The 24862-nt window shown below is 44.8% G+C and overlaps 1 protein-coding gene across 1 annotated transcript; it reads right to left on the bottom strand.

The window, feature by feature from the left end:
* Positions 1-6560: 6560 nt before the first annotated feature.
* On the bottom strand, positions 6561-24292 carry nat8l (N-acetyltransferase 8-like). Its single transcript, XM_071908635.2, has 3 exons — positions 23989-24292; positions 22209-22373; positions 6561-6928 (listed from the first exon to the last, which is right to left on the bottom strand). The coding sequence occupies exons 1-3, from the start codon at positions 24290-24292 to the stop codon at positions 6561-6563; spliced, it is 837 nt and encodes a 278-aa protein (XP_071764736.1).
* Positions 24293-24862: the final 570 nt, after the last annotated feature.

Here is a 24862-nt window from a genome sequence, read left to right as displayed (position 1 = left end):
TCCCCCCATTTCCCATTGACATCTGTACAAATATGCAGAGGTACACCTGTATACTTCAACTTCAAGTTTTAAAAAACACATCTTTGACACCTCTTTGTAAAGAAAAATACAAAAAAGAGAATCATTGTACAATCAAACATCTCTTCAGGCTTCTACATAATGAGTGGTATTGTTGCCATGCCAATACTGTGATGGCACCATCGCCATCAGTAATTGGTACAGTATAAGGGATATAACATCAATGCAGCATTTCGCGTTTTTAATAAAATCCTTGAAGATTGTATCTCGTTATCTTGTGGTTTTCGTTTGTTTGTTTGTTTGTATTTATTGCTTGATTAGATGGCACGTGGGCAGGATTTTTCCAAGTGATACCAAGTAAGTACAGGATTGTGTTGAACAAAATATAGCCACATAAGGAATAAAAATGCAGCAATAACTGTCACCTTTGGCAAATTTCAACCTCCAAAAATAGCCATGGGTCATAGTAGGAATTATACTTTATGGTATCATGTCTTGTATATAAGCTTATGATACATACAGTTGATAATATAGGAGGGGAAAAAAAACTTTTTCAATGTTTATTATAGGAAATTTAAAAAAAAATATCTGTACTGTAATAGCAAAACAAGACACAGTTGTGCTACAAGTGCTTATGTGTTCTTGGCACCTGTGGCCTCAGTCCAGTGTGAGTCCTTCTGTATTTGCCACAGTGGGGTGATATCCTCACCGGAGGTAGAGAGAGAGAGAGGGAGTCCATGCTGTGGAGTACTGTTGCCGCAGACCCCCCTCCACCTCCCCTCCTCCCCGCTTTAAACTGCCAAAGTGGCACGTTCCTCCCTCACCCCTCGCCCTCCTCCTTAGGTGGAACATTCCAGGCGACAGCCATCTTCTCAGACAAAAACAAACTCCATCAGGATTGGTTAAAACCAGCAGAGATGATAGGTAGCAGTAAATAATACATTAGCGATAGGTAGAGATAGAGCTATTTACAATCACACAACATGTCTAACATCTAATGTAGTGGTTTTGTCACTTAATGAAAGAACCAATAGCTGCTTCTTGCCATTTTTTTCCCACTATCCTTCTCATTCATAAAGTAAAAAAGCAAACAAAGGAAAGATTCAAACAACATAAAATCTTTCTAAGACCTTAAATGTTGGCAGTTTACATTCATGCCTATGAGTGTTCGCCTCAAGGCTGCTGAGAATGGACACACACCCTCAGAGTAACATTTATCATACCACACCCACAGGATCTGTACATTTGTGCAGTTTTGAAATCTATACTTCTTCACCAGTTGATAATCTGAATGAAATGCTGATCGTGAGAAATATTGATATTTTTACTGTTTGGTTGTTTTAACGGCCGGTACTGAATACGGCCGTGATTTAAGACTTAAAAAACTGCTGAAGTTGAAGCTTTGGCTCCAGCAGCCTCAGCTTGTGCCTCTGTGTCTGCCACCAGAGAGAGAGCATTCGACGATCATTTTTGGGTTCTAAAGCACTCTAACTAAAAGAGCCGGCTCCAATAGGAGAGGCCTTTATGCAGCATACCTTTCTCTAACCTCAACCAATAGCAAAGCACACTCACACTATCCCAAAATAAACAAAACAAATAAATCACAGAAAACCAAATAGAAAAAGCGTGAGATCGGTTTTGGATTGTACGTCAGCAGAAAATTTCAGAGGAATGGTATGTTACTAAATTTACACTCTGGTAGAAGTTGCATACAGGTTTATTTCTACATTCTAATATTGAGTATGCTTTACCAGTATCAAATCGGAGGTGAGACTTCATAGGGCATAGCATTCACATGAAATGAGAAACACAGACATTACTCAGAAACTTTATCCAATAGCAGTAAATGCATTATAGTCAGTGCACTTTTGTCTTTACGATTCAAAATCACTCATTCACTACCTTAAGCCATGCAGTCCTCAAGATTTTTGAACTTCAGCATTTGATTACAGTGTGTAAGGCCTTGGCAAAGGCGTTCTGAATGATATTACATTATTTGTTCAGAATATGTACCAGTATGCATCATCGTTTCTCCCCACATACATGAAGGAGCATTTTAAATTTCAGCAGGCGAAAACTTAGACGGCAGCAGCGGAAATGGCTCAGAATTGATAGACTTCACATTCTTCCACAAGATCCAGACCAGAGTCTTGTGTACAATCTAGCTCAGCAACGTAGCTACGCTCTTAAAGCCCACCTCTCACTCTCAACTCTTTCTGGCGTTAACAGACCCAGGTCTGACTTCACCCAAGTCTTATTAGAGAATTGGTTGGATCATCAAGGCCCGAACGCACTGGAAGCGATAACTGACGCTCCAAATCTGCGGCGCACTGCAGGGAGGAAATCTGAAGCCTCAGCAGCATTGGCCCCTAAATTTCACAACTGCGACATTAGATTTTATTTAGGGTGACATAAAAGATGTCCCATAGTCTGCTGTACAGTCTGCTGCTATATTTGGAGACCAACCAGTAGAAGAGCTAGACTATATTCATGCTGTATTTGGCTGTACCTCTGATCAGTTGTATCCTATTACCTAATTTTCTGCTTAGTTTGCAGTCACTGTATCAAGTTTGCAAGTTAGTTTGCCTTAAATTAGGTCAATGGTTGCTGTGGCTCCAGAAACCTCATGAGAAACAGACAATTTGCTTCTCTGTTGACTCTCCAACATCAACCAAGTTCGGAGCAGATGCATCAGGATGGCTGGACGCACCGCTGGACGTTGGCCCGATCAAAACATCTGATATGTTTACTTTTGAAGTGTCTGATGCTTCCAGTGCGTTTCTGCCTTACTTTTTACTGTGTAGGATTTCATAGGAAATCCTCAGTTCAGGATCTCAGTTTGGCTCAATTTTAAAGACCGCAAACATGTTAGTTGTCCTGTAGACGCATCTCGTTTCACATGGCTTGAACAAAGGGAGGGGAGGGTGAGAAGCCTTAGACAGTGCCGTGGGACCTGGCATTTTGTCCACGGTGGTAAGAGGGGGATGATGTATATCCCATAATATAAAAAAATATTGGTGCCAGTCTAAACAGAAGTTAGATCCAAAAGAAAACAGGTATCTGTTTACGGTTTTAGGCCTTTAGCTGACACTGTTACCCAGAGAAATGTACAGTGAGTGAGCAGGTTCAGTGTCCTGTTTGAGGACACTTCTGAAATATGGCTGTTCCCTGTGACTTTTCAGTTATGGGACCGTCACTGCAAACTGCCCTGCTGCCTGTGTTTTCCTTTATCTGCAAACGATAGACCTGACAAAGCTTCTTAGTAGGTGCAACATAATTTGTTTGGTGCTGGTAATGAAGCACAGGGTTTTTGCATTGTGGACTGTGTGGGAATACCTGTTTTCTTTTGCATCATTTTGTCCAATGCCCATTGATGGTCTTTAGTACTGCAAAGCGTTTGGGAACCTCACCACAAGCTGGTTTATTACTGGCAGTCATACCTATTGGCTTTTCACTGGAAGAGACGCCCACGCTCCCATTGTGATCGGGGAAGGAAACTAACTTTTTTGTCCACAGGCCAGTGTCTGATAAATCAGAAATTCACCAGCCGCTTTCAGCTTTCCAACTAGTTTTTTTAGAATAGAATAGGACTTTAAAACAAGGGTTGGTTACCTGCCAAAGTGGCTAGCAGATTAGACATATTTACCAGCCCCGGCCAAAGATTTAGGAGCATTGGCTAGTGGCTGGTGTAAATTTCGCACCCTGGTCTGATTACAGAGAATCAAGATCATTTAAAAAAAAAAGAATAAACCGTAACCAAAATGACAAGTCTGCGATTCCACTGTATGCCATGTGCTAGGAGTGTCTCCTCCAAAAGTTATATTTGCATTCAAAGACACGTTTCATGCAAAACGGTATAATTATTTTTTTTTTTCAAACAAAGAAACACACATTTCTTTTATATGTTCATCTAAAAAAGAAGCTTATTTTCTTTTTATATATATATATATCAGTTAGATTTTTTTTCTATACTTCTCCAGGGCAGGCACCGTACACACACCGGGTACAGAGGCATGCCACACTTGCATTGCTTTTGCATTCTACAGTTGGTTGGCTGGCAGGCATGATGTCATCCAGGCAGTGCCGCAGTTGGTGAGTGTATCTTATGTCTGCACCAACTCTGAACACTCACACACACACACTCTCTCTCTCTCTCTCTCTCACTTTCTATGTTCTCTCTCACACACACATACTCACACAACAATGCATCATCCTTGCAACCTGGCACTAGTCCCTCCCATAGGTGCAGAGGGAGCGTCACACTGCTTAGATGACATCCCAGGAGGGGCGGGGTCTAGGGTTGGTCCAACAAGCTTCAAATGTAATAATAAAAGCAGCGCAGCAAGGCTCTGTGGCGCATGCAGAGATGGGCAGGGAATGGGCGGGGCCTGGGATCGGGGGGGGGGGTTAAAGGTCAATGGAGGGTGGGCAGGGTTCAAATGGAAGGTGTAGGGTCTAGCCCAGGGTTGCAGACAGATTCATGAATGGGAGGGAGGGAGTGTTTGGGAGGGAGGGGGGGTGGCAAGGCAAGGAGGGTCAGTGGTAGCTTCATGATGTTTACGTTAGTATCTCTTTTTTTTCTCTTTTTTTTCATCTTATGTGAATTTTTTTTGTCGCATTTGTTTGTTTTTTTTACTTTGTACAAGTAGTATGATGTCACAACTTAGGCTCAGAGTGGTGGGTGGTTGAATCTACTTCTGCTGGTTGTATGGTAGGAGGATGGAGATGGAGAGAGGTGTTATGGGAGAAACGTCTTTTTGAGGGTATGTTCGCTACATGAGTTTTCAACTGTATACACAATATAAATACATAAAGGGGTAATACTAATGCCAATATATTGGTATATTTATTTATTTGCTATTTGTGCTCAGTTATGTACTGTAGGTTTGCAAATATTGCTAGTAGTCATGTCTTACCCAAGTTGATCCCCAATAACCTGGATTAAGTATATGGTGTGTAGACTGCAGCTACTTTGTAATTGTCGTAGTTTTGACAGTAAAATTTGCATACTACAATGTAGTAATATGACTTTAAAGTTACAAAATTACTAATTATCAATCAAATACTAAACATATTCAAAATGTGAGAATTTATCTTGCTTCAATCAGTAAACAATTTATAAGTACACATAGAAACCAGTATTGTTTTGTTAGATAATACTTGACTCATAGCAAGAAAGATGCATGTGTGTTCATGCATCAAACATATGATTTAAATTAGAAATAGGTTAATTGTTCATCATACACGGTTGAGGCATGGTCTAGCATCTGACCATAGCGCCGTCAAACACACACACACACACACACACAAACACACACAGTCACGTACTCTAACAACCACACACACACATACACACACACAAGCTCTGACATGCATCTATAGTGTATCTTGGGATCTGTCTGTGCGACATCGCAGCGAGAAAGCTCCACCCTCCTGTCATCCCAACCAATCAGAGGCCCTCTCCACAGCTCCAATGAGGAGAGGAGTGATAAAAAATTATGATAGATCGAGAGAGGAGGATAAAGGAGATGGAAGGCGGGGTTAACTCCACCAAATCAGACAATAAAGGAGGAGGAGGACGAAGAGGAGGGACGGCGAGGAAATGCACTGTGTTGTTTCCTCTCCATCTAGGACACAGGATGTACAGAGTGCGTCTCCCCCTATCCATCCAGTCGTCCTTCTCTCTCACTATGGGGGTCAGTACCAGACTCTTGCTGTGCTTCAATATGGTGTCTTGAGAGACTGGCTAAAGGCCAAACGACTTAGTCTGTGTGTGACCGTGCTCTGTCCACAACGCACACACCAAATGTGACACTGCAGAACCATCGTAAAAGAGCTTGGGTTTGAGCGTATGCCACAACCCCCCACTTTTTTACGCTTCTTTCTCTCGAGGGAGCCATATCTGCCCCTCCCCATCCATCCATTCCTCCGTCCACCCCCAATGAAACAGTATGCAAATTTCTCATCGTACCCTGCTAGGTCTAAACCCGCTGGTGGAAGTGGGAGGGGAAGGGGAGTCTTGAGGTAATGGGGGAGGGGTAAAGAGGGGCATTGTGGGGTAGTAATGAAGGGGAATATTGATCAAAGTCACATGATCTCAAAACCAAAGGGGGAGGGGAGGGTACCTCATTAGGAATGCCAGTTAGATTGGAATGGGACGGCGATGTCATGTATGTATGCCCAGGTTTTTTTTCCCTCCCACAATGGAAAGAGAGGGGGGGAAGGTAAAAAAAAAATAGACTAATAAAATAGAGGAGAAAAAAACAAACTCTTATTCAAAATGTAAAAGTATAATACAAAAAAACAGCAACAAAAGCATAATAGTAATAAAAAAGTTAGTGACTTTAAAGATGAAATAGTAGAAGTGTTAAGTAGTAGTAGAAGTTAACTCTAATGACACAAAATAAATAAAAGCTGTCAGAAGAGAGGACGCGGTCGGGGCTCGCACGGCAGGTCAAGGAGGGTCGTGGCTCTCTCTCTCTCTGTCCCTCTCTTTCTCCATCTCCCCCTCTCCATCTCTCTCTCCCTCTCCCTGTCATCTCTCACTCCTCACGGAGCTGCAGGCGGTAGCGGCTGTAGCGGATCTGGAAGAAGAGCCTCTCCAGCGGCGAGCGGTTCATCCCGGGGAGCCGGTAGTCCTCGCTCCGGCCCGTCCGGCGGAAGCCCAGCGACTCGTACAGCTTGTGGGCGGCCAACTTGACGGCCGTCGTGCCGAGGACCACGGCGGCGTAGTTGTTGCGCACGGCGAACTCCAGGACGCGGCGGCCCAGCGCCTTCGCGATGCCTTTCCCGCGGTAGCGCGAGTCCACCGACATGCGCCGCAGCTCCACCGTGTTGTCGTCCTCACGGCCCTGCGCCGCCACGATGCCCACCACCCGGCCCTCCAGCACCGCCACCCAGAAACAGGAGCCTGCCAGAGAACATGAGGGAATAGGAAGTTAGTTTAGATGGGGTTCGGCTTGGATGAGCGAACTTGACAAAGTCTGGGAGCGAAACATGTTGCTCACTCCAGTGCATTTATTGTTCCTTTAAATAAGCATTGAAGATATGAAAGTTGGGGTGTGGGCCTAAAGCCTTTCAGTGTGTGCTTGAATAGTTTCATCATTGGACAGATTTAGTTTGCTTGAGGTCAATAAAACCATTTATTGGATAAAGGTAATGGAGGATAGAGACGCTCACACTCAGCTGCTCCAACACAACATGAACCTCTAGACTCCTTTTCAAGTTTAAGTTGGAAACTTTGAATCCAAATGCTTTCTAGAGTAAAAGGTGCGTGACTGGAGAGCATTTTAGTGTGCATCTCTACCCATTGAACACAGCATTAACCTCGCAAAAGTGTCCAAACATAATGGAATACAATTCACACAAGGCTCACTTAACAAAATATGCTTCATTAATGGCCCCTGAACTGATATTAGGGTGGATGGATGAAAGGAACAGTTGGAAGAACGGGACGAGGATGGTTGGCACCAGAAACAGTCAGAATGAATGGCCTGTGTTTCCATTAGCAGTGGCGTTGCATCATGTTATAATGGCTTAAATTCTTTAAGTGGATAGAACGAGGGAGAGAGGATGGAAGGAAGGATGGAGGGAAGAGATGAATGAGGAGGGCAGCGACCAGTGACTGACTGGCTCTTAATGGCATTAGCCACTCAGTGAGACGCTGCTAATTAAAAGCATAGTCATGACTGAGCGGTCACTTAGGGCTCAGAGCGTACCAGGTCAGATACACTGATACACTGATACACAGAGAGAGACACACACACACAGGCAAAAAGATAGACAGGGATAGAGAAAGACAGTTTGATGGAGAAAGAAGTTTTGGTGTTTTCCTTTTTCTTACTTTAGTTAAAAGTTTGAATGGTCTTTTATGTGTCAAGTGAGTTTCATCAACTGTGGATAATGTCATTTTGTATAAACCCCATTTTCTAAATTCAAAACTACATAGGCATTAATGAAAAATCTCCATTCTTCATTACTGAAAATTTTTTTTTTTTTTGTCTTTTGGCTGATGGTTTTTACCCAACAGCAGCAACACATTCATTTGTCAAAGGCAGCTCATGCATAAGGGATTTGTATCTCCAAGTTAAGACATCAGATACAAAGATAGGCATTGGTGACAGACAGACAGATAAAAAGACAAACTAATACACAAACATTCACAACACAAAACAACACAAACAGGGATAATCCAACATAGACATGTCAGCAGACAATGCTCCTCCACCAGAGCACTGCTAAGAGCTTGAATATCAAGCCGTTTTAATATTGATCTGTAGTTGCTCTGCACTAAGCCTGCAGTTTGTAAGCCGTTCTCTTGAGCACTGGGCGATCATGTTGTGGCATACCTTTCCTTTTTGCCGTTGAGTGACATGTCTAATGATAAAAGTGCAGATTACAGGGTGCAGAAGACATGTCTCTTCAGCTGTGTCACTGTCTGCCTACTGTGCATATATTGACGACATCAATAGCTGTAACGTCAGTGTGTCTTTGATATTTATTTAGTTGCGTTGGACCCCGACAGCTAGACAATTTTCCCCCAGAGAGAGAGAGAGAGAGAGAGAAAAATGTAAATACAGTTGTTCATAGTGCCAACATTAGCCCAACCCAACACATCTACAAAATATTCTACAGGAATCAGTCGTTCACGGGGCGTTGAACAGGGGACGAACGTTTAGTGAAGCAGAGGAATGTTTTGTCTGTTAAAAAGCGATATCAGTCATCAGGCTCCTTTTGAAATCATTCCCCTTTGAATCTCAATCAAGCGGCTTTGAATGTAAGCGCTGAAAACAGCCTGGCATGCGGGGTGCGTGTCCTTGCATAATTTCCTTTACCAATCGTAATCTTTCAAGGAAAATAACCCGTCCGCCTCGCCTGTTCTGTTAAATAACAATGTCCCAGTGGCCTTTCCATCAGCAGTAGTAGTATTTGTGGCACGACCTGGCAGCGGTTCCATGTTTTTGTGCTAAAATCCCATCTGTTTGTTATAGATAAATCTGACTTTCCTGTGACTGGCAGAGGCTGACCTGCAGAAAATAAAATCTGTGACCTCCTCTCCATAAACTCTGAATCTCTCTCTCTCTCTCTCACACACACACACACACACACACACACACACACACAAACACACACAAATATAAACCGCCTTCTCTGTCTTTTCTTGCCCTTGCTCTCTCTTTCTCTTTCTCTCTCTCTGTCTCTCACATGCAAACACACACAAACTCTCTCTTTCTCTCCCTTACTTTTGCTGACTCTCTTTCTCTCACGCACACACACATGCAAACACACATGACGTCACACACACACACACACACACACACACACACACACACACACACAGACAGGCGGTGACATTATTATCATGCTTCTGGAGTCCCGTGTGTCAGGAGGGATTTGAAGCCCCTGCAGGCCTCTTGTTAAGCCGATCCGGAGGCTTGTGTTACTGAATCAAACAACTGTCATATGTAGGTCGCGGCGGCAACAGGCGCGCCCCTGTCTGCCCCCCCCGCCCCGACGACTAGAAGGGGGTGGCATCACCGGGAGACGCCGTGGAACCGCAGTTTTTTTTTTTTTTTTTTTACATAATCACGCTGACTGCTGGGAGATTCGTGAGTTCAGATGTCACCTCCCAACCTCGGGGATGTCCTGTGAGTCATATGGTGGATATTTGGGTTTAAAGCCGCACAAGGCAAGATGTTTATGTAAAAATATGTTACGGCAGGTTACGGATTATTGCTTAAGAGATCCTCTGTTCCATTCGAATTTGCAAAGAGTTGTAACTGGCGAGGTGTTAATCTGTCTTCACCAATCTTACGGAATGATGTTTGATTATACACAGATGTCAGGGCTGCAGTGTGGATTCCAGTGGCACTCTGCCGGCATTATTATGCTCGTACATGTGTGTGTGTGTGTGTGAGTGCGTGTGTGTGTGAGTGTGTGTTGGAGGGGTGGGTGGGGGGTACGCTTCCATAAAGCCCTCCTGACCATCTGTCTGAACTGAGCCTGTGCCAGGAATCGGGACAGCACAGGAAAGCAAGCACGCCAACCACCCCTAGTATGTGTGTGTGTGTGCACGTGTGTGCGTGTGTGTGTGTGTGTGTGTGCTTATCGGTCTGTCTGTATTACTTAACACTATGGCTCAAAAAGACCACTTGGCTCACACATGGGACAATGAACTATATGAAAAATATAAACTCTCTCCTCTCCTCCTCCTCCTCTCCCTCTCTCTCTTTCTCTCTCCCTCTCTCTCTATCTCTCTCGCCCATGAAGGCTGAAGAGGGTATATTTGACCTCTAAGCCTCCTGATATGACGGCTCAAGGAACTTTACATCTGCTGCATCTGACATTGCTACTATTAAACTGCATGGATTTAGTGGAGCTCAGCACCGCTAAGCTGTCATTATCTCTGCTGGGGACGCCACTCCCTGGAGATAGGATGACAGAGAGACACCGGGAGAGATGGAAAGAACAAAAGGGAGAGAGAGAGAGGGAAGGAGGGGGATTTTAGCTCAAGAGGAAGTTCAGAACCCATACCATTATGCTCAAAACACCTTTCGTTTAAGACAAAAAGACGCCCTAGCCTGCCCTCACTGGATCTGCGAACCTAGGAGCGAAATGTCGAGCCTGGTTCCAGACTCCTGAATCGCGTCCCGCCCACTTTTCAGATTTTGTCGAGCGATTCAGAAAGTCTGGTGTAGCTCTAGTCAACGGCTTGTTATCGCTAGGGGAAACAAGGAAGCCAATCAGCACCTTTGTGGGCGGGACTAAAGTTTCAACTGTTTTTCATTGGTTTCGCATCAGTGTCGACTGAAAAACGAAGCGGCTGGATACATCAGTCACTAGTGATTGGTTCAGGGAAAATCAACCCCCCCCCCCCCCCACACACACACACACACACAGAAAACAGCTAACTAGGAGGCAATCTCAGGCTGAATAATGGAGTGGTGACGAAATGGCCATTCAGTCTGGATATCAGGCTATGAAATGTGCTGCGTTTTCTCACATAGGGGAAAAGCGGAAGCTCCCAGGTGTGAATGTGTGTGAACTGTATGAATGTGAAGCCAGGTGTTGCTATAAAGAAGCAGACATGCTCAGTCGACTTTCTCTGGATAAATTCAACCCAGTACCTGAGAAAGGATGTGTGTACAGCTACTGTTAATTCTTGTGATTTTTTATGGGGGGGGGGTGAGGCGGAGCGAGATGATCGAGATAGGACTTTCTCTGTCTCTCTCTCATACACACACACACACACACACACACACACAGGCAGATACACATGACGGGTGCTCCATCCTAGACTGGGGGTGTGCGTGGGGTGTGGGGGGTTGTAATAAGAGGAGGCACTAATGTGTCCGCCTGCTGCTGTTAGGAGGAAGGGTTTGAAGACCGGCCCAGTGGTTAGACGTTAGAGAGAGACTGTCCTGTAGCTGAGAGGTCACCGGTTCAATCCTCATGGCAGCCAGTAACGGTATTGTGTCCTGTGAGGAGAAAAGTGGCCTTGAAAGAAGACACTGAACCCCAACTGAGAAATGTTAATGGAAGCGCTGGGGGTCGAGGTGAACAAGCCAATCCTTCCTCCTCCTCTTCTCTACCTCCTTCCCTTTTCCACTAAATAGGTTATGATTCATAGAGAGAAGCTGTTTAGACCTGCATGTGGCTAGAACATAGCTAGTTAAAAAACTGACTAGGGGAAAGTGAATGAATGAGACTCTCTGTTTCCTCAAAAACTAGGCAATTAACGGCAATTAAAGTCACACTGAAATGGAAATGACTTTTTCACCTCTTAACCTCATTCTATCAGAGCATACACTTATTTGACGATAAATGCCCATCAAAATCTCATTACTTTTACATCCTGGAAAATAGAAAATCTTTAGTGGTGACTTCATCGTGGACCAGGAGGCGTAAATATAACCATGAACAATCCCGCCCCTCTGCAAATAAAACTGCCTTTCTCTCCCTAACTGATATCCCATTGGTTTACACTTTTGAATGGTCCCTCCCACGCATTATGTCCCGCCCCAACATCCTGTTTTAACAGGAAATACATCACATTAAGGAAGCAAAGTGCCCTAAAAATGCAGTTTCATTGTAACTTTAACAACCAGTTGTTAAAGCAGAGCAGCTCAGTGGCAGCTCCCAGGTCTAAATGCATGTAACTGCATACATATGAGACAAGCAGGTGCTATAAAAGAGCTTATTCACTCAGAAAATCCCTTCCCTGGATGCTAAAAAAAAAAACAGAAGACAGAGAGGAAAGAAGGATGATGAGGAAGAAGTCATTAATTTGCCCCGTCTGAAAGAAAGAGTGAGAGAGGAGAGGAGGAGGGCGGCGAGGAATCAGTATTAACAGTACTAGCGGCCGGTCTGAAAGGATCCATTATTGCTGCGGGGGCATACAAACCCGAAGGGGGTAGGGAGGATAGAGAAACATCAATAATGGGTGGGATCTGCCATTATTACAGAGGAGGGGGGAGGGTTTGACCTGGAGAATGCAGATGATCTCAAGACAAGAAATAAATCAAGACGGAGAACGAAAGACAGAGAGAGGAAGAGCTTTGAGCGCTGAGCATCATCTGTAATGATTCTCATACAAGGAAAAATCTGATTGCTGTTTTCTTAATGCGACAGATCTCATTTCTCTATACTATAATGCAACGATATGAATATGCCTCTGTGAGTGCGTGTGGGAGTGTTAAACAGGCTGATGTTGTGATATGAGACCGGTACAAAAAAAAACACACACAAGCTCATACACACACACACACAGTTTTTATGGTGTCTAACAAGATTATGGTCTTTTCCTTCAGATGAAACCTAGAGGGCTAATTCAGTTGATAAGCGTTCAGTCTAGACACCGCCTTACTGTGCTATAGTTCACTTCTCTGTGAGCCAAACACTGTCCTGAGCACGCTGTGGGTGTAAGCCCGAACAAAAGCTCATAAGTGGCTTGACTCTATTCTCTGTCTGTGTGTGTGTGTGTGTGTGTGTGTGTGTGTGTGCGTGTGTGTTGGTGTGGCGCAAAGAGCTAGCACAAAGAAATGCGTTCTTGTGATTTGTGTTGCGTTCAGATTTTTAAAAAATGGCGAATTTGTGTGGTTATTGATGTTTAATGCGTTGTTTTTATATATCTTTCTATCAACTTGTGAAAGAGTAAAGCAGCAGTGTCTTCGCCTGCTGTTTCAGCTCTGATCTGATATTACAGCGGTGAGGGAAGCTGTTGCATCTATGCATCCGTAATCTGAACCTGTCAGGCGTTAATGAGCTAGTAAGCGTTGCCGGGGGGGCGATGATGTCTCCACCCCGGTATATATGTGCTGCGATGTCAGATCATGTTAAAGCATAACTCCGCCGTTTTCCAACCTGGACCCTATTTCCCCGTCATTTTCCATCATATTGATTGATTCTGACCAAAATCTCATCAGTTGCTTCACTTCAGAGTCTTGTGGTTGTCAGGGTGCGCGGCTTTCTAAACCGTCCTATAGAGCCAATGGACACTCACACAAAGCATGACTTTTTCAACACTCACTCAGTAATGAGGCATGTATATATTTCATTTTCAATTTATCCATGATCTGACATCTTTCACTATTCATTTTGCGCTACTTCACACAGCAGCACATGTAGACAGGCAGCTGCAGCCGGCCAGCAAAGAGTAAACAAGGAGGAGCTGCAGCAACAGCCGAGGCAGCATCAAAACTGTATGAGAAACGCCTGACTGGATAACTTGCATCTTTTTACTGACATGTCTCATTAGAGAGCGAGCAATCAATGTGCTGAAAAAGACATGGTTTGGATGCTTTTGGGGTTGATTTGTTGGAGTGTCCATTGGCCCTGTTGGACTGTACTGGAGATCCACACACCCAGGCAAGCAAGAAATAAGTAGCTCTATAGTGAAGCAATATGATAGGTTTTGGTCAGACTGGAAAAAGTTGTACTTGATGTTGTAAATCGATGTGCAATGCATGTTACTTTTTCACCGATAAATGCTTTTTTAAAAAAAAGCGGTAAAAAAAGGATCTGGGTCATAAATGGCCGGAGTGATGCTTTAAGAATCGCGTCTCCCCTCTCCACATACAGACACGCCCGGCTCCTCCCCCCTGGGGTCAGAGTGCATGCTGGGAGTATGGATCAGCCTGTCACATATAGCCCCACACATCAGCAGTTTCTCCCTCTGTCACGGACAAATGAGGATGAGGGCAGGCGACCATGCGGCGGGGACAGGGACAGACACAGGGACACACTTCTCATCAGGCTGCATGTACGCAAACACACAACGATGTGATTACAGAAGATGAATTATTCATGTGTATCGAAGCGTGGATATAGAAGCGGCCTTTACCATCAACTTGGCCTGTAAACTACACCCAATATGCAAAGGAGATCGATGCGTTGACTCGTGTGTTGTTGTCACACACGTGCGCGCACACACACACACACACACGCACACATACACACACACGCAGCGCACATCCTTCCCCGTTACATCTCCATTAGCTCAGAGGCATTCATTATTGAGAGAGCATTACCTGGCCCTCTACTATTAGTTTTACAGCCTCGGCCCATCAGTGTATCTACGCGTGTGTTTGTTTGTATGCGAGCGTGTTTTACACACATACTACACTTTACTGTGCGCATGCCTTTGTTCACATGTATCTTGTCTTTACTACAGCAGCCTGGGGCCAATCTCTCTCTCTCTCTCTCTCTCTCTCTCCCTCCCTCTCTCTCTCTTCCTTCCAAGGGTCACAGGCCAAACTCAACTCTGAATTTTAACCAACCTAGATTTTTTTTTTACCTAGATCTTTTTCAGCCCACACTGGATTGAAAAGCATCTGGAAAAACTCTGATTTTCCTGTTCTTGCGTAAGTCCAAACCCAGGTGATTTGGCTCAAAGTGCAGGAAAGACTTTTATCTACGGATCACACACACAGTAACCGCTTCCTTATCAATAACAGGCCTCACAATGTATCTGTAAGGATCGGGCCTTGTGATTGGTCACCGGAGAGTCGCGGTGGTGAGAAAACGCACAACAGAACTCCCAATTAATGATGCTGCTGTTGACATGTCATCTAGTCTTTCTGATGAGAGTCTTTGTTCAGTATTGATTTAACTGGAATTTGAAAAAATGCAGAGGGGAGTGAAACTACAATGCATTATTAATTATCGTCTCCACTTCCACTTCCACTCCACACTGAACGGACATGGAGACACACGTTCACGTCCTCGCAGGACACAGTTAACTGACCAGTCTCTCTTTATGCCTTTTAGCATTATTAAGATATTCATTATTACCACCGTACAGTGTGTTAACAGCAGAGTCAGCCAAATATGTATAACATAATGGCTCCTGATAGGTTTAAATACAAAATGGATCTTTAGATTTGGGGTGCTGACAATCTAAAACTATGTAGTTTGAATGGGAATATTCTATCAGGGAATGAGTGTATGTCCTGCTAGCATCCTTTTTCCTGTTTTTTTTTCCACACTTAGACCTGTTTCTCTGTATGTATTTCTATAATTTCCATTAAAAACACTAGAAACTATGATGCTACTTCTAAATTAGCCTCCAACACATAATTGTATTATGTTTATTGCTGTACTAGCTTACTGTTTGTGTGAGTATTACTGTTTGTGAACTTGTAGAACAATCTGAAAATAATCTGTTTGCTAACTGTGGCAGAGTTAATGTACCTGTCCACCGCCCTTGATAAATGAACAAAAAGAATATCAAATCAGTAAATTAGAGCGAGGGTTTTTTTTTTCTGAAAGAGAATGGAGACTGTCTCCTTGGCTGGGAGGAAAGATCACTTCCTGTATGCAGGATGATGGATAACCCAGTTGCCCACAGCAGCGCCTCCTCCACACCCTCAACACAGATGAGAAAGAGAGAGAGAGAGAGAGAGAGAGGTGGGAGAGAAAGAGGAGGATGATGTGGCTCAAACAGGCAGGGAGCAGCTTTTATCTACGGCGCACACCGCCGCCATAGCTCACTTGTCAATTACCGGCCTGGCGAGTGGTCATCTGTACGGATCAGGCCTCGTGATTCGCTCGCCAGAGAGCCAGGACGGTGAGAAAATAGCGACGTCCCCAACAGGGATAAGGAAAAAAAGAGTGTAACGAGGCACGATCGAGGTGGGAGAGAGAGAGAGGGAGAGGGAGATGTTGAGAAAGAGCAAGGAGAGAGAGAGAGAGAGGAAGAGAGAGGGCGAGATGAGGGAGGGAAGGCCGGAAGGAAGGATGCTAAATTAATCTTGTGTTTGCTGAGGTGCTTCAGCTGACGAGTCAGAGACGTCCCCCAGGAGATCCCTTTGTCTGTGTGCTACCCAGCAAGCCTCTCTCTCTCTCTCTTTCTCTCTCTCTCTCTCTCACTCACACTCACACTCACACACACACACACACACAAAGATATAGCTTATAGTTGAGGAGCACACCCCTCCCCCATATGCAATGCCCCCATTTTCCTAACTAGCACTCACCTCCTTCCCTCTCTTCAAACATCTTTCCCTCTCTCTCTCTCTCTCTCTCTCTCTCTCTCTCTCTCTCTCTCTCTCTGTCGTTCAGAGCTAAAATAAGCACAGCAGGTACCAGTGGAGGAAGCTGTTCTCTGTCCCCTGAAACAGAGCAACCTCACACACACACACACACACACACACACGCTCTCTCACACACACACACACAGGGCTCGAATGAGACTGACCGGCAGGTATTATCATGGTTTCCTATCTTGATGAGACCCTGCGATGGTCACGACGGCTCATTAAACAGCTAACATTACTGAGTGGGAGCCAGGGAGGGTTTGGCCCGGTGTCTAGTGTCACCTTCATTATATTACATTTATATTTTAGGCATTTAGCTGGCGCTCCAGAGTGACTTGCAGTGGGTGAGGAATAAGAATAGGCTTTAATTCCTTGGTCACCAGTGCCAAAGCAGCCAATAGTACGGAGGGCAGCGGTTGGGGTCAACGTCATCCACCTACTGCTGAATATGGAGGGAAACCTCCATCTTGCTGTAATTACAGTCTCTTGGGGGGTTCCCTTTTCAGAGAAGTGGATTTAAATACAGTTATGATTGCTGTTCTCCTTTTGCTTTTTGTGGTCCCGCAGGGCTTAGTGGGTTGAGGGGGACGGTAACGATAGTGACACGATTTGACAGTTCGCCTCCATTCATTGTCTTTGCCAAGTGAATAACGGTTTGTGGATGGCATGACCAGGTACGCAATGCGATAAGAAAAATTGAAAATAATAATATTAGGGTCGTTCTGGTGGCTCAGTGGTCTAAGGTGCATGCCATGTAACCAAGAACGTCCCGGGTTTGAATCCGGCCTGGGACATTTGTCGCATGTCGCCCCTCTCTGTCTCCCCAGTCGTTCCTGTCCCTCTTCACTATATACTGTCTAATAAAGGCAAAAATACACAAAAAAATCGTAAAAGAAAAAAATTATATTATGCAAAATCAAGGTTAGGTGTCCACCAAATGACATAGGTGAAATGTTTTGTCATGTAATGTTGATTTTCCCACCTGAGAACCTTCCAATTCAGAAGTATCTGATAAAAAAAACAACACACAGATGATAAAACACACATCTATCTGATAAGAGATTGACATGGATGAATAAATCTGTGTATTGTTTAGTTTTTCTACTGCAGCAGAACCAAGGGATTAGACCAGTGGAGTAATATGCAAGAACTCAGGGTCTTGGTCTTTCCGGCAGGTGGTTTGACTGCACATGGATAAAGGATAAAGACGTCCTGCCAGTGACATTTCACGATAGTTAACTGAGAGAAAAATACCTCTGATGGTTTAGAGTCTTCTGTCTTCATTTCCAATCCCATTTCTCTCACCAGACAGTACTGTAGTCATTAACACACCGTTGGGGGACATGTATTGATCGACAAATTGACTGATCTTTGATTGATGGGGCTGGAGTTATTGATTTGTTTATTACTTCCAAGGGTGGAAAATTAAAGGTGAGGAGGAGGAGTCATTATGTAGAAAGAGATTAGTGCCAGCAGATGTTGTATTTGGATTGCATAAATTTGCATTTGTCATGCTCATATTGAACACATATTGAAAAAAAAAATGTAGATAATAATATAGAAATTGCATGCAATTGTTTGAAATTGAATGTGATTCTAATTTAATTTAACTGCAATAACTTCAATTTCAAATTCAGTTTTGTTAATTCAGATCAGCATTTTCTGAATTCAGAGCTCTGGGAAAAATAAACGAGCAAAGATTAAATTTTTTGTCAAAGAATTTGCGCCAAAAGAAAAAAAAGAAACTATGCCAGAGAGTGTATGTCTGGACTTGACCATAGTGGCCAGTGAAAACTAGTAGTAGTAGTAGCAGTACGCTCGCCAATGCTGTTGGATTGAATCTTTGCTTGTTTGCTTTTCCTAAATCCCTGGATGTGTATCAGAGAGCTCAATCTGAATTGAGAAAACTAAGAAATAGAGAAAAAAATTATATTTAGAAGTTAGATTCAGTAATAATCACATTCAATTTCAAGCCATTGCATTCAATTTCAAATTGTGCACGACAAATTTATTTTCAAATCCAGCGGTTCAATATGAGGATGACAAATTCAAATTTCTGTAATTCAAATACAATTCAAATACATTCTCTGCTGCCACTAATCTCTTTCCATATCAGCAGCAGTTTTTGTTGAAGGGAACCACGTTTCTTTCTTCGTACGGCCATATACTACTACCGACCATTATTCCTAGACGTTGCTTTACAGCCCCCAACATACACACACACACACGCACACACACACTTTTTTATAGAGCAAAAAAAACCGGGGTGACAGCTGGCCTTAAGTGGCAGTGGAGTGAGTGATCACAACACACACACACACAAAAGAGATAAGGGTATTGATTGGTGTAGTCGCGGCATGCGGAGAGGGATATGTGGCTCCAGTCAGCTCTATTACTGTTCGCCTTCTGTCACTCTTCTTCTTCTTCTTCTAATACTCTGCCTCTCTGTGGTCGCTGTCCACTCACTTACAGTTTATTTGTTTCACAATTCCCTCTATTGTCAAAGACATTTTTAACATGAGCGACAGTCATAGAGCCTTTATTCTTAGGAATGTTGTTACAGATTGGATATGAGAGTGTTTCTACGGCAACAGATTCACACTTTTTGAATTTTGAATAAAATTAAGTTAGGGAGTTCATTGAATTGACCTGAACCCTGCTGACCCCCTCGCTGCCTGGAAGGAGGAGTACACCAGACACACACACACACACACACACACACACACAAAGGCTGGCCTCTCAGGTCTCACAGACTGATAAGGGCATTATACAGATTGCACTTTATACTCATAATATCGCTCTCCTCTCACGCTCTCTCTTCCCCTCCCTCTCTCCCTGTCTCTCTGTCTTTGTATCTCTCTCTTCCCTTCCCTCTCTCCCTCTCTCTCTGTCTTTGTATCTTTCTCTTCCCTTCCCTCTCTCCCTGTCTCTCTGTCTTTGTATCTCTCTCTTCCCTTCCCTCTCTCCCTGTCTCTGTCTTTGTATCTCTCTCTTCCCTTCCCTCTCTCCCTGTCTCTGTCTTTGTATCTTTCTCTTCCCTTCCCTCTCTCCCTGTCTCTGTCTTTGTATCTCTCTCTTCCCTTCCCTCTCTCCCTGTCTCTGTCTTTGTATCTTTCTCTTCCCTTCCCTCTCTCCCTGTCTCTGTCTTTGTATCTTTCTCTTCCCTTCCCTCTCTCCCTGTCTCTGTCTTTGTATCTTTCTCTTCCCTTCCCTCTCTCCCTGTCTCTGTCTTTGTATCTCTCTCTTCCCTTCCCTCTCTCCCTGTCTCTCTGTCTTTGTATCCCTCTCTTCCCTCTCTCCCTGTCTCCCTGTCTTTGTATCTCTCTCTGTCTCTGTCTTTGTATCTATCTCTCTCTTCCCTCTCTCCCTGTCTCCGTCTTTGTATCTCTCTCTCTCTGTCTTTGTATCTCTCTCTCACTCTCTCTCTCTCTCTCTCTCTCTCTCTCTCTCTCTCTCTCTCTCTGTGTGTGTGTGTGTGTGTGTGTGTGTGACCACATTTAAAGCAGCCGTCCTCCCCCACACATCTTCTCTTGCTGGGATGCAGAAGCCTCTGAAACAACATTTGAGCTGTGTGATGCTAAAACTCTCCCATGAAACCAAAATAAATGAAAGTCTATTAGGCAAAGTGGCTGCTCATCCAGACTGAGACGTCCCATTTATTCAATGGTAGGAGAAACACTGATTTAAAGTGAAAGTTTTACCTTCCAAAAGACGCAGCCTAGACAGCACATTCAGCCCCCGACACACACACACACACACACACACACATAACATCCTCCTCCTTCGTGTCATGCCATGCTCTAATCCCCTCCCACACACACTAGCATGCATGCACACAAAGCATCCCATATGTCACCCCCCCCACACACACACACACACACACACATATCCTACAAGACTTACATACACACATCCCATACACACACACACATACACACATTCCTTATGTCATCACGTCACACGCGCGTAACTTTCCCTGTCATCCCCGCACACACACATTTAATACCCACACACTGCACATACACACACACACACACACACACAACATTCCCTGTGTCATGCCCTCTCACGCACACATCTTAAACCCACTCACACACATACACACTCATTCCCCATGTCTCTACCCTCACGTACACACACACCTCAAACGCACACAGCAAACATTCACACGCCTCCCGTAACTTCCCCCATGCCATGCCATCCCACACACACACACACACACACACACACACCAGAAAGAATGGCAGTGACGTTAGCAGTGCCTCTCCATCAGGACAGTGTGTCGGAGCCCAGGTGGGCGTCCCTGCGGGCCCATTCAGTTTGCATGGATATAATCATTAGCATTGTCCAAGAGCAGTGGTGCCTGACCCCCTCTAAACCATCGCAGCCCTGCAGCAATAATGGGAATGCTAAATTGCAATTGTGTATGCAGTGGATTACCAAGCCAGTGGGCACAATGTGGGGGGGCAGAGATCAATTGACAGGCTTAAAACCGACACCTGCTTTTTATTGGGCGCATGAGCTGGGTTAACAGGGGACAAATGAGTCCAAGATGCTACAGGGGGCAAGAGTGTGTGTGTGTGTGTGTGTGTGTGTGTGTGCTAATGTACGTGTGTGTGTGTGTTTGAGTTTATCGCGCTCGGGCCGCCGCTCGCCTCCAAACTCCCAGTTCCTGAGGAGAATGAATAGTCTGAGATCATAAGAGAGGCGGATTGATTTTTCCAATTAGAAGCTGTAGTGGAGGAAATGAGCCTTGCCGACACCGAGCGTACAGCAGAAAGTGTATCAGCAGTTTCCTCCGTGCGGTCGATAGCACCGTGTTGCGCCCCCGTAACCAAGTGGAGCTCGGAGAGAAAGAGGGGGAAAGCTGGGGGACGGAGAGGGAGGGAGAGAGAGAGAGAGGGAGGGAAGAAAAAGAGGATGGAAAAGGAAAGGAGACGGCCTGCATATTTGATGAGTTTCCTGCCTCTGCATTGCCTAAAGACTCCAAGATCCAGCCTCATTCTAGTTACTAGTGTGTGTGTGTGTGTGTGTGTGTGTGTGTGAGCATAGTTGTCTCTCTGACTGCCTTTTTGTGTGATTGTTTGGGGTTTCTCTCTCTCCCCAGACCCCGACCCCTTACCCGAACCAGGATTCATATCCTGCGTATCCCTCGACACACACACACACACACACACACACACACAATAGTAAGGCACTTCTTGTTGTTGTTACTCTGTCTTCATGTTATTATTATACAATGCTTACACTTGCTTATCGACCTGACATAACTGCCGATAGGAAGGACGTTCTTACTTTACTTTTCTTGAGTAATGTTATGGCACTTCTTGTTTTCATAGCTTCTTACTCTATTGATGCTTGAGGAATCTTCACTTATTTTACTTTCTTATCCTTCTTGCTGTGGCATGGACACCTAATGTCCCTGAAAACTGAAACGCAGGTCTTATCTGGTCTGTTTATGTGAAGTATGCATACTGTATGTCTTATACATGTTCTTATCAACTGATCGCCGTTCTTCTTGATCCCTGTTTCAAACCAGCGCTCTGGTGGTGGAGCAGCACCGACTGACAAACCAGACAGTTCCTCTTATCATTCACAGTAGAGTTACTTTAGTGTTTCTTTTGTCTTAAGAGAAGGTTTCCCCCTTTGTCTTACCTGTGGGTTTCATGTAATAAGCCTCTATGTCAGCCATGTCCGTGTGCAGAGCACAGTCCAGATAACTGTGGATAACTTTCCTGCTGTAGTAGTAGCGCGCACCCATGAGAATGAAGGGCGCACAGCAGGTCAGCGTGACGGATTTGGTCACAACAAAGCACATTACTATGGAGAAATGGAAGAAAAATAAACGAAACCTGTCAGAAAAGAGAATCACATGTTTGATTTTGGCGGAATTTGACCCCACACAGACACAGCAGTAAAAAGAGCAGTGGCATTATTACACATTTAAGCATCAATAAACAGCAGTTGAATCAACAGTAAAATATCAACATTTTGATGTGAAGAAATGTGATTAGGATTAGTTTCACAAGGCAGCAAAATAACATTCATCAAACTGTTGCAGGAGTGTTACATCTGACAGAATTAAAGTGTAGGTGTTGTCATGGCACTCAGCATACAGAGCTAACATTTTGGGAGTGAATCTTTCAATATTTCAATCCAGCACAGTTCATATTAGAGTAATTATTCGATAGTGACACTGGGGGGCGCAAACGGAGACACAGACAAGCAGGCTGGATGCTGCATAGCATGTTGTTGCCTGGCATGCAATAGCCCTAGTCGTTAGGTTTACTCCATTGCACCGCAACCTGGTGTGAAAAGTCAGCGCTGAAATGCAGAAGGTCATGTTTACATCATCTTCCGGTTATTATCTGGGATTTTGAACTCTAATCCGAAAAGGAAACATGCCAGACCGCAGTGTGCTTGTTGTGAAGTGCAGCATTATCCCTGGGAGTTTGGCTGCCTTTTCAGTCAGGACTTGACTTACAGATACAACTACGGGACTTGCATGAGTCTAATTAACGCTTAATCGACACCGAGGTGTATTTTTATTCACCACGTTGCTAAAATCCTCAGGCTTGGAGGAGCTTGTAGCAGCGTTTCATTTTTATGTGCGTAACGGGTTTGGTCACGACGTGCGGCTGTGCGATCTGCGGACTCCATCCATGAGGCGTTAATCTGCGCTGGCAACATTAACAAAGCCAAAGAGGCGAGTGCAAGACTGGCGCAGAGGCTACTGCTCCTTGTGCAGAGGCGGGGGAGCGCTCTCACGGTGCGTGTGCGCGCAGCGGGGCATGTTGTGTGTGATGGGATCCACGGGGAGCGCTTTTGGGTACGTGCGCGCACCCCGTGGGCCAATCCTCAAATTCATTCACTCATTCATCACGGCACCGGCATGTCATCACATCATCAGCAGGCCCGCCGGTTATATACATGCACCATGCGCCTGGCCATGCCTTTTGTTGCATGATGAGCAACATGCCGGTGTGCCGAGGAAAAGAGGGCAGCGTTGACACAGTGCGTTATTACAACAGAGTTCAGCTGAAACAGTGCTACACTGCCTATAGGGCTACACTGTAATGCAGATACACGTTAGATTTGTATGGGCTTTACGAAAAAGGAAGCCTATAATAAATCTCAGAAGGATACAAGCATCAGAACAAAGCGATAAGTCCCTGTAGGAATATTATAGCAATATTATTGTGATACTATAGGAGCTGGAAGACACGATATAGACACACTATAGGCTAAACTCACTACTGAGAACCACAGACACATTATACGTCCCTATGGAGGCATTATTCTAATTAGAGGAAAGTGGAGCTATAAGCTGTAATACATGAAATAACTGAGCCGACAGACTTTAGGGATGTGTCACGAGCTCACAGGATAGACTGGGATGCATTTCCGTGTGCTGCAGAGTGATGGGAGTACTTACATGTCAGAAGAGCATATAAAAACTGGGTCTTGGGCTGCTGCCTGAGCCCCCTAAACGCCGTGTTGGGTATCCTCTCCATAATACCCTCGTAAAAGATGCGCCGCACCTCCACATGATCCCCGCGCTCGAACTCGCGGATAAAGACCGCATCTTTCCTCACATCCTTGTCCTCGGCGGGGTTCAGAGCCGCGCTGGACTGGGGGGAGCTCCACATGATAGACTCTTTTTTGGTCCCAGGTATAGCATCGTGTTCGTCCGCAACAATTTTAGTCTCGCAAACCATTTTGGGAGACGAAAAATGCATGCAACTGGCCGCAAAAAAACAGTTTGGACAAAGAAGAGGAGAGAAAATGGATGATGCGTGCGGTTCTTAGACTATTTTTTTGTTAAAGAAAACAGAGAAACGATGAAGGGGATAAGACGAAAGGGGGATGTTCTGCTGCAACCCTGAGCGTTTCTGACGACCAAGACTTGCCGGTGTGATTCAAGCAGTATTTATAACCGGGCAGGGCGGGTAGATTCAGGTTCAGGGGTTGGGGTGGTCCTCCCGCTGCACAGATTGGTGGAGCCGGTGCGCCGTGTGATGCTGATGGGTGCAGGAGGAGGGTGGGAGGGAGTGAGGGAGAGGAGGTGGGTGGGGGGGGGGGCGGCTGGAGAGACACAAGCTCTCTGAATCTCTACATCTGAACAGTCTTGTGTACCGGCGAAGTTCCACACGTGTATTTTGAGGATGTATGCGGAGGGGGGAGGGGGGGGGGGGGGAGTGATGGTGAGATTGCGTAGAGAGGTTATTTGTGATCAGGTTTGTCTTCATAATGTCTGGCAATGAGGAGGATCCCCTCGTTGTCGAGGCGGCATGGCTAAAGGATGTGAT

The sequence above is a fragment of the Centroberyx gerrardi genome, chromosome 23 (genome assembly GCF_048128805.1).
Source record: "Centroberyx gerrardi isolate f3 chromosome 23, fCenGer3.hap1.cur.20231027, whole genome shotgun sequence".
Classification (NCBI taxonomy): Eukaryota; Metazoa; Chordata; class Actinopteri; order Beryciformes; family Berycidae; genus Centroberyx; species Centroberyx gerrardi.
The sequence above is the reverse complement of the archived record's forward strand: the minus strand, read 5'-3'. Positions and strand labels throughout refer to the sequence as shown.

Coding starts and splice junctions, on each gene's coding strand:
- nat8l (XM_071908635.2), bottom strand. CDS start 24,292: ATGCATTTTTCGTCTCCCAAAATGGTTTGCGAGACTAAAATTGTTGCG. Junction 22,374..23,988: donor TTTATATGCTCTTCTGACAT/GTAAGTACTCCC, acceptor ATTTCTCCATAG/TAATGTGCTTTGTTGTGACC. Junction 6,929..22,208: donor TTATTACATGAAACCCACAG/GTAAGACAAAGG, acceptor GTTCTCTGGCAG/GCTCCTGTTTCTGGGTGGCG.